Genomic DNA, 14,485 nt, shown 5'->3' on the forward strand with positions numbered 1-14,485 from the left:
AAGGCAAGCAGTGGCAGGCAGCGGCACCATTTGCTAATTTGATATATAATTTGAAATCTCTGTTGCCGGTATGACCATCCAACAAATCAAGTCCAATCATGTCCACCTCTTGTTGCAGCTGAATGAGATCCTATCCATATGGGGACGCTATACAAAATCCTGCCCTTGTTAAACTAGAGTAGCATTTTGCACACACAAAAAAAAAATATACATATATCTCATTTTGCTCATAAAGGCCTGGTGCTGGAAATGTGCAAAGTCACCATTTTGAATGGATAAATAATGCCTTGTGCAGTGCTGCTAACTGGTCTTTCAATTGAGTTTGCATTATTTTAGATGAGACAGGACCATTTGTAAACGTTTGAGCATTTACTGTACAAAATGTAGTATCTGGTATTGCCTCAGATTTAAAGGAAATTTGGTCAAAAATTTTTACACTAGACATTTGTGATTGTTTCAGGCTCCATTTCTGATTTCAAACCAATAAGGAAACACACTAATTGAAGTCCAAAGTGCTCTGAAGAGCCAGAATTTGATCAATAGAAGATTTGTTAAGATAAAAAATAATAGCTGCAACATTTCCCCAAGGCCAAAAAGACTGAACTTATCATAAACCCTTGAGCATGAAATTGTCTCAGTAAAGCAACAATCATAAGCATACACTCACAAACTGCTGTGCCAGGGTGTAATTTGCAGTCAGCGGCCTGCTCTTTTAGTTTTTATGAGATGGATGAAGTCAGAGGATTTGCCAGGGTGATTGTGTTATGTGTCTAAAGAATGAGCTTTGCTGATGAACAATGAAGTAAGGAGGAAAGTGTGTGGGGGGGGTGACATGCTGCTTCTGTGCTGCTGCAGAGTGACTGCTGACCATACAGACTCACTGACTAAAGTAGAAATGCAATACTTTGTCTCTATATTGGTTTCATACAGTAGCTTCTCCCATGCAGAGTACCTGTACTCTCCTCCACATTAGTGTGGATCAACACACATGTCGTCTTTCTCCGATGCCTTGCCTGCATTCTGACTTGAACCTTCATCAGCCACCCAAACACTTACTCTTGTGTTTTTCTGTCTAGTATCCCACTGGCAGAGTTTGCTTTAGCCTGATATGATTTTACTGAATTTAGAATTTATGTTGATGTTTCAGACCGATGATGCCTTGGGCCCCAACTGGAACTGGCTCTACTTCATCCCTCTCATCATCATCGGCTCTTTCTTTGTCCTGAACCTGGTGCTGGGAGTCCTTTCTGGGTAGGTTCACATTGAAGTTCACTCCAGGTTAATTTTAAACTCATCAAGGTGTCATTCTTTTGTGATGGAGATTTATGGGGCTTTATCCCAGTTAAGGGGCTGCCTATTTGTGTCTAAGAAATGCAGCCGCCCTCCTGCAAAATTTGCAGGACACAATTGTTGTTGCATATTCTTTGTGGTTATTTAATAAAACGTTATTTAATGGTACCTACAGGTGGTCCTTTTTTAACCTATTGTGTGATGGATGTAAATTCTTTGATTTTATGCATTGATGAGGACCGCTTGGAGATGGTGGCGAGGTTTGAGAAAACTCCCACCAAAAAACTGCTACAAAGTGCTCATGGGTCTCATTGTGGCCTTATGTCCCACAGATGACAAAGGGATTAACTTAACTGACAAGGGACCCCACTCAAATGCGGCATTAGTTTTTGTCTCTGTCGAGATTGACTGTATCTTATGTTGAATGGTCACAAGTTCCTTGAAATGGGCTGCTGCTACACAGTCAGCTGATTTTGTTGTCTGAAGCCAGACATCACACTAAGTTGCTTTTTCACTGATGTTGTGGCTGGCAAACTACCTACTGTCAAGCCAAACTGTTCACTGTTTCATCTATACAATTTAATTAGTATTTTAGAAAGTTAATTGGTACTATCTCCACAGTGAGAGAAAAGAGAACTCCTTAGCCTCTTTTCCTATCCTCCCCACTCATCTCCTTTGAATGAACAGTGACAAGAGCTTAGTTTAAGACAACAATGGCTTTTTCCCCAGGTGATTGTCTCCAAGAAGAATTATTTATGGCACTATAAATCTCCGTACCCTCAAAGAGTAAAAAACAATTATGTGGTTTGATTTTGTTCTGCAGGGAATTTGCCAAGGAGAGGGAGAGGGTGGAAAACCGCAGGGCCTTCATGAAACTGAGACGCCAACAGCAGATTGAGAGAGAGCTCAACGGCTACCGGGCCTGGATCGACAGAGCAGGTGGCTTTAGTCCGACCCATGGCTCAGAGAGGATTTGGATTTGGCTCTTGATGAGAAAATCTTAATCGATATTTCACTATAAGCTTTAGGACTAACTTGTGAATTGTGGAACGTATGACTATGTGATGTTTTCTTTTAGCTGTTTGTTCCACCACAATTGAGATAGAGACATACTTACAAAAGAAGTCTGTATATCTCTTTCCATCCGAGCCATCATCGGCTGCTCATTTCTGACTGTGGTTTGTTGTTGTTTGCTTTCCAGAGGAAGTGATGCTCGCAGAGGAGAATAAGAATTCAGGACCTTCTGCCCTCGATGGTAAGTTAGCAGAGATGTTTGTTTTTCCTGGTTTCCTTTTGCGCATTGTCTTTCTGCTGTCATCGCATTGCTTTACATTCTGTCTCTCTCCTACTGAATCAGTTTAATGCTGGCCAGTACACCTGATGTAAACGTGCTTTACAAGGGCTATTCAGTCTTATGCATTGGAGTCTGTATTATGATTTTTCTGTTATTCTAGGTTGACACAGTATTTTTTTTAAAACAGACATAGTATGAAGTTAAATTCAAAACAATGTGATTGATCATTTTTAGGCCGACCCTTTTTGGATGGATTGCCAAAAACCTTTGTTAAAACATTCCTGGTTCCTAGAGGATGAATCCTACAGACTTAGGTGATCCGCTAACTGTTCATTTAGTGCCATCATCAAGTCAACATTTTAATTTGTCCGATACTTTGATTTATCACCAAATACCTGCAAAACTAATGACATTCACATCAGCCTCAGCTTTCCTTACCTGTGCTAATTTGGAACTGCTAACAAATGTCAAATGTGCAATAAGTTATGTAAATAAAAAATCCCGGTATTAATGTTAAATGATGTTCTGAGCAATCATTAGGCCCCGCAGTGGGTATCGGGCTTTGCTGTCACAAATCTTTGCACTGTCTTTGTGAACATGTTAGCATGCTGGCTAGCTTAAAGCATTGTTGGGCCTACAGCCTCACAAAGCCACCAGCTTGGTTGTAGTCTCTTAGTCTTGTTGAAATGTAACTGCTGCGCTGGAAAATTTTAAAAATAATTAAAAATTGACACCACATTGCAACAACAACAACAAAAGTACAGTATAGTGTATCAGTACAGGACATATTGTATTGAGTGCACTTGCACAGATAAGTTTATATTATTACATCTCGCTACATCTTACAATGTCACGTGTCGCAGTGACACAATGCCCCAAAGACATTTATCTGTAAGTGCCTGCTCTGACCCTCTCAGCTCTACTTTGACCTTTCCTCTTCGCTAAACCAGCAGCGTTTTTATTAAATGTTGATTGATTGGCAGCTCTCAGGAGCCTCCCAGAGTGGAGTACAGGTGGTGCTTATGGTGAGAACCGTCCTCTGTTCTGCTCTTTGCATTACCTTCACCAGCTCATTTGCAACACACACATACTGCCACTCAAAAGCATGCATATTAACACTTTAACATAGAAAAAGGAGAACAAATCCTTGTTCAAGTATGTTTCTGTCACTTGAGGAACAAAGACACTCTGACAAGATAAAAATAAATCGAAATGATGCAAATCTAAAAACACATAGTGGCTCTTGCTGTTGTGATTGAAATAAATGCGGAAGCTTTGATTAGAAAGAAAGGTGCACTGCGGTTGCCTTAGCAACCATTGGTCTGAAAAGACAGCAGTGTGTGTGTGTGCGTGTGTGCGTGTGTGTGTGTGTGTGTGTGTGTGTGTGTGTGTGTGTGTGTGTGTGTTGACATGCCTTGAGCAAACATTCCTGTGTGTGTGAAATGGTATCTATGTGTGTTTGATCAACAGCTTATTAAAAAAGTCCCTCAGCTAATATTGAAGTGCAAGTAGATTCAGAAATCCAGAGGAAGCAGGAAGGTGTGAGTGGGGGTGGGATAGTATGAAATGTAATCATCACACATCAATCAGCAAAAAAGGTGACAACATACTCCTGACACTCACTTCGGCATGTGTGCACTGCACGGCGTGCCCGCTAATACTGTATTACAGCAGCTCAAATAAGAGAAATGCATGGACCGCCAAGTCGCCGCGGAGCATGGTTTGCCATGACGAAGATTGTAAAACAGAAGCAGAAGGTTTGCATTCAGTTTGGATCATTACACGAACATTAAATGATCATTTGTATCTCATTCAACTGCAGTGTTAATGAGCTCAACTTTTCTTCTCAGCTAAAACTTCACACACATTAGCTTGTCATGCAGATGATCCTCATTGTGTTTTCTTCTGATCATTTGCTTCATCATCTTTCCATTGCATTATAAATTTCCACACTGCCTGGTTCTACCTATTGTCTTAAAGATGAAAGGGTGGTCATACACAAGGCAGTTTTTTGGGCCACATTTAAATACTGCCAGCAAAAACTCAAAGATGTCGTCACTGATTCAGCACAATGTGCAAAAACTAAACGTTTTGTGGTTACGTTGCCCAGAAGTCGGCTTTGTGTCACTAGTACCCTCAAAGTTTGTTCCCACCTATTGGCTATACAGTTTGGAATGTTGTTCTTGGACTTTTTATGTTCACCCTGCTCTGTCTGCAGTATTAAAGAGAGCCACCACCATCAAGAGGAGAGGGATGGATGTGGTGCATCGAGGTCAACCAGGGGAGGAACAATATGGTGACATCTCCTCTGTGGGTGAGTGGGAGTCTGGACAGGCTCATGAATATGGGCACCTGAAGTGTATAGAGCATAGTACAGTAGTGCACACTAAGCTCTGGTGCAGCCGTAGAAAGCAGTTTAAGATTTGCAACAAAACCGGAACGTGCTATACAGGCACTGTTACTTAGACCACAGTATCTCTTTGTCCTGCAAATCCCTTCAGGCATCCCCATGGCCAGAGCAAGTATCAGGAGTGCCAAGCGAGGTCCAACAGCGTATTTTCATCGCAAGGAGCGTCTCCTGCGCATCTCCATTCGCCGTGTAGTGAAGACGAACACTTTCTACTGGACAGTGCTGGGCCTAGTGGCTCTCAACACGCTGTGTGTGGCCATTGTTCACCACAACCAGCCCCTCTGGCTGTCCAACTTCCTCTGTAAGTCACACTTCATGCCAGTAACACCTTGAAATAGTTACAACACCTTTTCTTCCCCTCTGTTAATCAATCAAATGGCTCTGAACGTTGTTTCTTTATCAAATAATTAGGGGTCCAAGCCCGAGGGGGCTGGGAACCACGGTAGCAAAACTACACGTTTCACACAACAGGGCTGTGGAACCCTATTGTTTTTCTGAAGATTATTTTTCCTCCTTCTCCTCCTCCTTTTATTCTTCTCCGCCTAAAACATACACTACAGCCTAAACTGTACGTGTTGGGGGGGAACCATTTTCAGGACTGGTCCAGACCTCCGCAAGGACCTCTGATGCAACAATTGACCCACTTACACCAGTAGGTGGTGCTATAGAAGAAAAAACGTGTTTGGCCCTATAACTCCCCAACCGTACATCACACCTTCAAAAACCATATATCCACGCGGTCCCTGGATCCAACTCAATCTCCTGATCTAGGCCACGCCCATTTCCGCCTAGACTTCTATGCATGAAAAATCACGATTTTAACTTATTTAACTTTTAACTCCTCCTAGAGCGTGCAAATGATCTGTATGAAACTTGGCACATAGCATCTCCAGACCAGGGTAACATGTAGGGCCACTCCTGTGGTCATCTCTACTGTGGGGTAGTTATTGGTCAAAGTGGGCATGGTCTATGGGACCCACGTTTGGATTCACCACTTACACTAATCTGAACAACTTTAAATTTCCAGGGTAGATGTACAATGGGTCATGTTTACCCCTAGGTGGCGCTATACTGTGTGTATGCCTTTAACTCCCACATCGCACATTAAAAAAACATATATCCACTTGTTCACTGAATCAAGCTGAATAACATATAAATATAGGCCATTCCCATTTCTGCTTAAAGGTTTTTTGCAATATTGCACAATGCAGAAAGCTAACGTTTTTTAACTCTTCCTAGGCCGTGTGACCAATCTGCCCAAAAACCTGGTATTTTTCATCTCCAGATGTCCCTGACATAAAGTTATTAAAATAATTTAGCTATGTTAAAGTATGCGCATATGACGGCCACAGCAATTTTCCTAGCTAGCTACCAAACATATCATATCAAATCTCGGCCATATTAAATGTTATTAGCAATATACTTATTGTTCATGGTCCCACTATAATACTCTGTACCAAATGTGGTGAAGATCAGCCATTAGGGGGCGCTATAATCAACCTTCATTTGTTTTGGCTAATAACTCAATTAATTTAAATGGGAATTTTGTGATTGCAATATCTCTGCCACAGTAAATGCTATTGACATGGAACCTGTGATGCTTGTTCGGCATGCCACTTTGAGGTTCTGTACCAAATTTGGCAAAGATCGGCCATTAGGGGGCGCTGTAGCCAAAACGTAGACCAGTTTAGGGCCTTCTACTCGATCAATGTTAATGGGATATTTGCAACGGCAACATACCGCAGACGTTGCGGCTCACACCTCTCGATATTTCCGGATGTTTGCCTTCCCACCGTTACACTTTGGATCCCGCTTTTGCACGCTCCCCGGGTCGTCTGGGGCAACTCACGTCAGGGGTGACTGGAGTCGGGAGGCTTGATCCCCGTCATAACTGCTTGCAGTTCCAGTTGTCTTTGTAAGTTTTTTTAATTAAATACCTTTTTTTGTTGTTCCAGACTATGCAGAGTTCCTGTTCCTCGCTCTGTTTCTGACTGAGATGTTTCTGAAGATGTACAGTTTGGGGCCGCGTCTCTACTTCCACTCCTCCTTCAATCGCTTTGACTGCAGTGTCAGTACTCCATCTCCCTCTCGGCATATTTGTTTTTCACAAATCCAACTGCTTGTGTCCTTCAACTAAGCAGCGTCAGCCCTCTCTTCCTCTGTATCTGACTCTGTTGAATTTTCTCTGCCTCTCTTTTATGTCTCTCTCTCACTGGGTCAAAGCTGTTCATGTAGATTAATTTGTTCCTCTGTGTTTTAATTAAAGACGCATGTGAATATATATGTCTGTAGGTGATTGTTGGCAGCATCTTTGAAGTGCTGTGGGGGTTCTTCAGGCCTGGCACTTCCTTTGGCATCAGTGTCCTGCGTGCTCTCCGTCTGCTAAGAATCTTCAAGATCACCAAGTTAGTCTCACAGCCTTCCTCACTCTTTGCCATCTGTTGAGATGTTTCATAATATTTACATGGAGCATTTCACTCAAAGCTAAGTTTGGCATGCTGTAGAGGCCAACCGATATATATCGGCGGGCCGATATTATCGGACAATATTAGACGTTTCCCGATCTAATGGTATCGGCATTTACAATGGCTGATAAAAAGATATATATTTTAAATAAAATAAAAACGGACAGTCAACCATGTTATGAGTGTTGCTGTTGCATAGTTTGTCCACCAGAGGACACTCTACAATTTCCTTGTTTGACACCGATTATTAAGTTTCATATCTTAAGTTTGTATTTTTAAACATTTTATTTATCCAAACTTTAATATGATTTGATGTTCCTCTGTTCTCTGAATTATTATCATATTATTTTAGTGAGAACTCATAATAACTAATGTTAGGGGAATCTGTTTTTTTATATATATATTGGTTGATATATTGGCATATTGGATTTTTAAATAACCAAATATTCATATTGGTATCGAGCTCTATCATGTTGATGTGATATGCAGTGTTATATTTTGTGTTTTGTTTATGGGGGGATTCATTTTTTTTAAATATATGTATGCAGCAAAAATCAAGTCCATCAAAGAATATGTTCATGAAGACAAGACAAAAAACAAAATAACATAAAATATTTAAATATATGCCCATGACATTTACAGCATATAAATTAATGGAGCTCCCCTTTAATTAAAAAATAAAAGTAAAGTTTTATATTTTGCACATTTTGAAACTTTTTGCACGTGATATGTTGTGACTGTCTAGGTATTGGGCATCTCTGAGAAACCTGGTCGTCTCTCTGATGAACTCCATGAAGTCCATCATCTCCCTCATCTTCCTCCTCTTTCTCTTCATCGTCGTCTTTGCACTCCTTGGCATGCAGCTCTTCGGTGGCAGGTAACACTAAATCGTCACCTACAGAGTAAATACTGAGGCTTATAGTACTTTGCATCACTCCATATTAGGACTGTAACAATATGCAATATGAAACCGAAATAGTGATACTCAGATCAACAAACCTATGTTGTAGAGTGAGATGGTGAATCGTGTAATGTTACGAATGGCCGCTGTTCTGACTTTGGTGCCTGGGTCGATTTTTTGGCGGTCAGTACTGCCGTTACCGTCCTTAGCACCAGAGTTACCTAAGTGCTAAGTGCTGACCAGGCTGCTAGCTGGCTGGGGGCTGACTGTGGATGTGTCCCCGGGCCAGGTCTGTTGTCAGCTCTCATCCCGACTGAAGCCTTGCAACGCCGGGAGAGTGAGGCAGAAGACAGAATGTGCTTGCTGGCTAAATTAACATTAGATTAGTCGTCTATCTACAAAGTTAACGTTACTATGAATTTGTGGGTTAGCCCAGAGTTGTGAGCCATGGTCATAGCAATCATACTAAAATTAACTGAGCGTGTTGAACGATGTTGTAATCTTATGTTACCCACTAGTCTTGCACAATTGATCGGTAAAAATTGCGATCTCGATTCACCGTTCACAATTTCATTTTTAAATAACTTTGATCTTTTTTATGACTTCAACTTTCATTTAATTTTACGAGCCGACTGCATCACAAACGCCACTACTTTCTTCTGTGAGTTTTAAACATAGACTGTATAAAATAGGTCTTTCTCTTCTCTTCATTGAAGCCTCTATGTTTAAAGGTTTGTGGTGATGTGCAATGTGCTATAGGAGAGGGGGGGGGCAAGGTGGAGAGTGGGGGTGTGGCCTCAACCAACTGCCACTTTGCTTGTTTGAAAGCTATGATGTCTGTCTCTTTCTCACGGGCGGGCCAAATTCTCTGGACGGGAAAAACAGAGAAAGGGGAGGTAACCCTGCTCCTTCTGACCTCATAAGGGGCAAGATTTCAGATCAGCCCATCTGAGCTTTAATTTTCTCAAAGGCAGAGCAGAATACCCAAGGCTCGGTTAACACCTATTGCCATTTCTAGCCATTGGGGGACCATAGGCAGGCATATTAATGTTAAAAAACCTAATAAAGTGACATTTTCATGCCATGGGACCTTTAATAAACTACTGAAACTATTTTTGAAACATTATTTTAAGGTACAAAAGAATCTTTGGTGTTGGATCGATCGATAATGAAATCAATCAATATCAATAAATAAGGTCTCTGTTTTATACTGTAACTGCGTTGCAAAGTTGGTTGTAATCAATGACAAAACCAAAAGAATCGAGGATTGGATCTTTCATCCAGCCCTACTAAAGCCCTACTCCATATGAGTCGATAAAGTAATGGAGTCAGTTGAGAAAAAACCCAGGCAGAAAGACAAATCTAATCAATTTCGGGCAGAAAATATAAGCACTCATTACTTACTCATTTCCTGTGATTCCAGTAAAGACACAAACATAAAAATAAGGCTCAAGTAGATTTTATGGTTCGGTAGATTCCTCTTTATTGAATGCACACAGTTTAGTTTGAGAATCCTATGGCCTGTTCACAGTTGTTTTCATTATACCAACAGACTGTGTGCTTGGTTGAGATTTCAGACTTTCATTGTCACACACACAGCGTTTGTTGCTTGGTTTTCCCCTGAGTCAAATGTTGTTTCCCCACAAGCTGTCACTTCAATAAAGGCTGGCCTTGTGTATGAACTGGCCTCAAGAATACAGAGCACATGGAAAAAAAACATCAGCCAGCCAGTCAGCGAGAAGGAGAATTGACTTCTCTCTAACCGAAACATATAAATAAAAACATTTTAAGGACCATATGTGTGTCTCTCTCACAGGTTCATCTTCGAAGACTACACCCCAACAAACTTTGACACATTTCCTGCTGCAATCATGACCGTCTTTCAGGTCTGGAAATTAACCTGACAATTTCTTGCTCTCTAGTTTACTACAGCCAATCATGATATATAGGAAATATAATTTTGAAAGTGATGGTCATTATAGTTTTGTGGATGATATTCTGTGTGTGTGTGTGTGTGTGTGTGTGTGTGTGTGTGTGTGTGTGTGTGTGTGTGTGTGTGTGTGTGTGTGTGTGTGTGTGTGTGTGTGTGTGTGTGTGTGTGTGTGTGTGTGTGTGTGTGTGTGTGTGTGTGTGTTGTGTGTTGTGTGTTGTTTGTTTTCTCAGATCCTGACAGGTGAGGATTGGAACGAGGTGATGTACAACGGTATTCGCTCTCAAGGAGGAGTGAAGTCTGGCATGTGGTCCTCTATCTACTTTATAGTGCTAACACTGTTCGGAAACTGTATCCTTCATTACTCCTCTTTCAACGTCATATACTGTACAGCACTTAAAGCCTACCTTTAAGTAGGTAACCTCAACTTACTACCAGTATTACTAAAGTAAAGGTACCCTTTTATGTTATTATTTTGTATCAGTCATTTTGTAAAATTGTAGTAGGCATATGTTTACCACTATCTGTCTCTTAACAAGGAGTCAGTGTTGTGTCAGTTAGGGTTGCCTGGTTACACTTTGACCACGTCCTTAACTCAGCTGTGACCAGACACACTGCTGAATGTCTTCTTGGCTATTGCTGTGGATAACCTTGCCAATGCACAAGAACTTACTAAGGTAAAAAAGGGAATAACAAAAATTAAATAATTGAAAGAGCAAGCCTGGTCTTATCAACTTTTATTCATGATACAGTTACTTAATACTAAATAGTGTAAATAATCTTGCTACTTTGCCATGTGCAGTCCTGCTCTCATCTCCTCTCATCACTTTGATTGTGTTCAATTATTTAAACTCATAGACGTTACAATTGTTCAGATGCCTTTTACTCTTTTCCTCTTTTGATCAGGATGAAGAGGAAGCAGAGGCAGCTTTCAACCAGAAGCATGCTCTCCAGAAGGCAAAGGAGGTCGGACCGTTGTCGTCCTTCATGTCTTCAGAGTAAGTGCTGTATGCAGCCACTCTCCCTGCCTGACCTCCTCTTCTCCTCCCTATGTCTCTCTCTTCCTCTCCCTCCCTCCCTCCCTCCCTCCCTCCTTTCTTCCTCCAGGGATTGTCTATATAGGACTGACCCGCAGTGCCAACACTTTGCACAAGTTGCTGTAGCTTCCAGCAAATGGCGAGTCCATCTTTGGGGGCACTAGATTTGGCTTACTAACTACGTCATGCAGAACAGTTATAGATTGAGGCTAAAGGTCATCAATACAGAGCTTCAAGTTGTGTACTTAAATGTCACTTAGGGCCTGTTAAATCAGTATTTGATGCTGTCCCACGAGAGACTTATTGATACGTCTTTACCGAAAGGTCTTCTCTCTAGACTCTGTCTGCTCCCAGCACTGTAATTTGCTCTAAATTGAAGTCACCATGGTTACTGGTTCCACTCCAGGGTGGGACACGGGGTTACTAAGTGTCCAAATTAACATGGTGTGTTGATCACAGTATTGTAGTCCTGGATTTAGCAAAGTGAATATTGTAGTTAGTAAACAATTCAAGGACATAAAATAAAGTGTGTGCAGGCTTTGATCTGTTGAAGTGCTCTCAAAATTTGATAACGTGACCTTGTTTTCTCAATGCTCAGGTTTCCAGCTTGCAGAATAGATTGTGTTTTTTCTCAGGGATTGATTGCACAGTTCCTTGTTGTCGTAGGTGGTGGAGGTGCATGTGCATGCACAAGAGTGAGAACCTCTGGCTCTGTGTGCACGCTGTGTATTGAGAAACAAGCAGTCTGTTGCATGGGCATGTGGAAAATTTTACAAGAAAACATTTTATTAACATGCCAATATGTACCTTCTTCTTTCTTCTTTACTGTCTTTCTTTCTCTGCCTTGCTATTTTCCTAAAACCTACCCAATGGAAATTAAAATTAGAACAGAGCAGAAAGTAAATTAGTGCATCAGTTTTTGGTTTAGCTAGCTGAGGGTCAGGCTCCTGTCAGAGCCCATAGATAAGACAAGAATACCACGGGGTCGTCTGGGCCGGCATCTGTATTCAGGGAGGAACCTCTGAACTTTAAGGGTCTCTGGTTTCAGCTCTGATGTCAGCTGTGAAACCCCGGCGGTACCCGCCCCTGTTGACCTTGAAGAAACTTGCATGACAGCATTTGCTCAATAAAAAAGAGATGCAGCATGTTGGAGGCTCATAATGATTTCACTTTGGGAACGCATGCATCTGGTCAGCATGTTCAAAGGAAGAAAAACTGAAATTACACACACACATCTCTGCTTTTTACGTAGAGTATTACAAATAATACTTAGACTGGAATATTTAGACATTTTCTTTTCAGTGTGTACAGTTTTCCTTCCATTGTGAGGTCTTTAGTCCCTCTCCCAAATGCTCTTGAGTATTCTGAGTACTTTTTTAACTAATATTTTGAACTCTGCACATGAATTTCCTCTACTAGCATGTGCTAAAAGAATGCTAATGTGTGAGTGCTCTGAGGTGAGGGTGGTGTTCAGAGCTGCATCCCAATGTGGTGGTTTTGTTCAAAGGGTATCTAAATATGAACTCCTTCACTGTGCTTGCTGATGGAGCCCATCTATGTGTTTTCTACCTGTACTCATACTGTAGATCAGACTGTCTAACATCTCAATCTTCCTTAAGATGTCTTCTTATCAATGTTGTATAAATGTTGTTTCTAATACTGCTACCATCTTGTTTGTCAATGTGCTGCTAGGCTCCAGGGGAGACACACAGCAAAGCATCAACAGGAGTCAGTTTTTGACCTCCAAATTTATACTTTATTCATTATTATTTTATATATTATTATTATATATTTATTAATATATTCATATTCATTGAAAGAGGGGATGTGTGCAGTGGAAATATCCAGCTGCAAACAGAATGCATGATGTAGCAACTGAATATAAATAATTCATCTGTTCCTGCAGTTTTCTAAAAGAGCAGTTGTACCTCTTAAGCAATGAATAACAAATTCAGAACAGCTGGTAAATGGCATTAACAGTCTATCTACAGTTGTTTTGATGACTTAGGTCTTAGTGTTTTTCTTTGAGGATTGTTTTCTGTGTGTCTCCTGGTCTGTTTTGTCTCTGCTCACAAAAGCACTAATGTCTTGTTTTCAACCAATCGCTCATTGATAACACGGACCACACAAGAGTCCACGTTCCAGTAAGTAACACTGTCTGTTCAGCTCTCTGAATCTCTCACTAACGCCCTTCTGATTTTCTTGAATGAATAAATGTCCCAGACTCATTCTGTATACAGTAGTATTCACACTCTGGCCTGTACTGTACCTCCAAACTTTCCAACCCTCATTTTATTCCACCTATATCTATTCCACTGGTTTCATTCTGCATCTTTCTCTTTTTGTTATTACAGTCACACAACAATTCCTGGCTTGGTTAATTTATCGCCTAACATCTTCATCGATCCAGTAAATTGCTTCATGTTGACATAAAATAGCTCTTTGTTGGTTCAAGTGCTGTGATTGCTAATTTAGATTTCATAAGACCTAGAAAGAATGTTAAATCCATCAAAACAGAAACTCTACTTTTAATCAAATTAGACTTTTGGTGAATACACAGCATGCAAGTGAGAATGTTTCAGACATGGATTAATAAATAACAAAACAAGCTAAAAATGAAGTGTCTCAAACCAGATTCTAGCTCTAAGACATTGACCTTGATTTACGACTTCTCTATGTTAAATGTGACACTGCATATAATAAATTGTCTGCTTCTTCATGGTGACATTTGGTATTTTCTTTCTCTTCTCAGGGGAAGCCGGAGGAGGCGGCCCTACCTGTACAGGAAAAGAGCCATCCACCGCAGCCGGCCTACCTACTCATGCTCCCTGGACGAGGGCAGCATCAGGGAGGGCCGCCAACCCCCACCACTCAACCCCTCTACCTCTTTCATGTCCAGGAGAGAGAGAAGAACAAGGATGACCATGTCAGTGTGGGAACAGAGGACTAGCCAGCTGCGGAGACACCGCCAGATGTCCAGCCGAGAGATCCTGTTCAGCAGTCCCAACGAGGAGAAAGACGGGCCTCCTGCTTCAGCCCAGGCCCAGCATGTACATCCCCAGTCACTGCACCGCAAGGCCATGGAGCACACACTGTCAGGGAGTTTGAAGCACCTGAGGGACCCCTTAGCCTCCCCATCCAAGAATCAGGCTTTAGGC

General features: G+C 41.3%; 1 protein-coding gene across 10 annotated transcripts in view; it reads left to right on the top strand.

Moving 5' to 3' along the window:
- cacna1ea (calcium channel, voltage-dependent, R type, alpha 1E subunit a) overlaps nucleotides 1-14,485 on the top strand; it is a 93,701-nt gene that overhangs the window by 61,036 nt on the left and 18,180 nt on the right. For 8 of the 10 annotated variants that reach the window (XR_004333459.1, XR_004333460.1, XM_032525673.1 and 5 more), the window contains 14 exons: nucleotides 1,148-1,251; nucleotides 2,114-2,229; nucleotides 2,492-2,545; nucleotides 3,568-3,609; nucleotides 4,803-4,898; nucleotides 5,086-5,295; nucleotides 6,950-7,062; nucleotides 7,287-7,399; nucleotides 8,205-8,336; nucleotides 10,177-10,246; nucleotides 10,524-10,641; nucleotides 10,900-10,967; nucleotides 11,197-11,288; nucleotides 14,080-14,485. The exon at nucleotides 14,080-14,485 is cut by the window's right edge and continues 518 nt beyond it. Coding sequence is in view for 8 of the 10 variants with exons in the window: in XM_032525673.1 (XP_032381564.1) it covers nucleotides 1,148-1,251; nucleotides 2,114-2,229; nucleotides 2,492-2,545; nucleotides 3,568-3,609; nucleotides 4,803-4,898; nucleotides 5,086-5,295; nucleotides 6,950-7,062; nucleotides 7,287-7,399; nucleotides 8,205-8,336; nucleotides 10,177-10,246; nucleotides 10,524-10,641; nucleotides 10,900-10,967; nucleotides 11,197-11,288; nucleotides 14,080-14,485 (1,734 nt within the window). In the remaining 2 variants the exon portion in view is untranslated. The remainder of the gene's footprint in view (nucleotides 1-1,147; nucleotides 1,252-2,113; nucleotides 2,230-2,491; nucleotides 2,546-3,567; nucleotides 3,610-4,802; nucleotides 4,899-5,085; nucleotides 5,296-6,949; nucleotides 7,063-7,286; nucleotides 7,400-8,204; nucleotides 8,337-10,176; nucleotides 10,247-10,523; nucleotides 10,642-10,899; nucleotides 10,968-11,196; nucleotides 11,289-14,079) is intronic. The other 2 variants (XM_032525677.1, XM_032525676.1) reach the window with 2 other exon arrangements.

Source organism: Etheostoma spectabile, chromosome 9 (genome assembly GCF_008692095.1).
Source record: "Etheostoma spectabile isolate EspeVRDwgs_2016 chromosome 9, UIUC_Espe_1.0, whole genome shotgun sequence".
In the NCBI taxonomy this organism is placed as follows: Eukaryota; Metazoa; Chordata; class Actinopteri; order Perciformes; family Percidae; genus Etheostoma; species Etheostoma spectabile.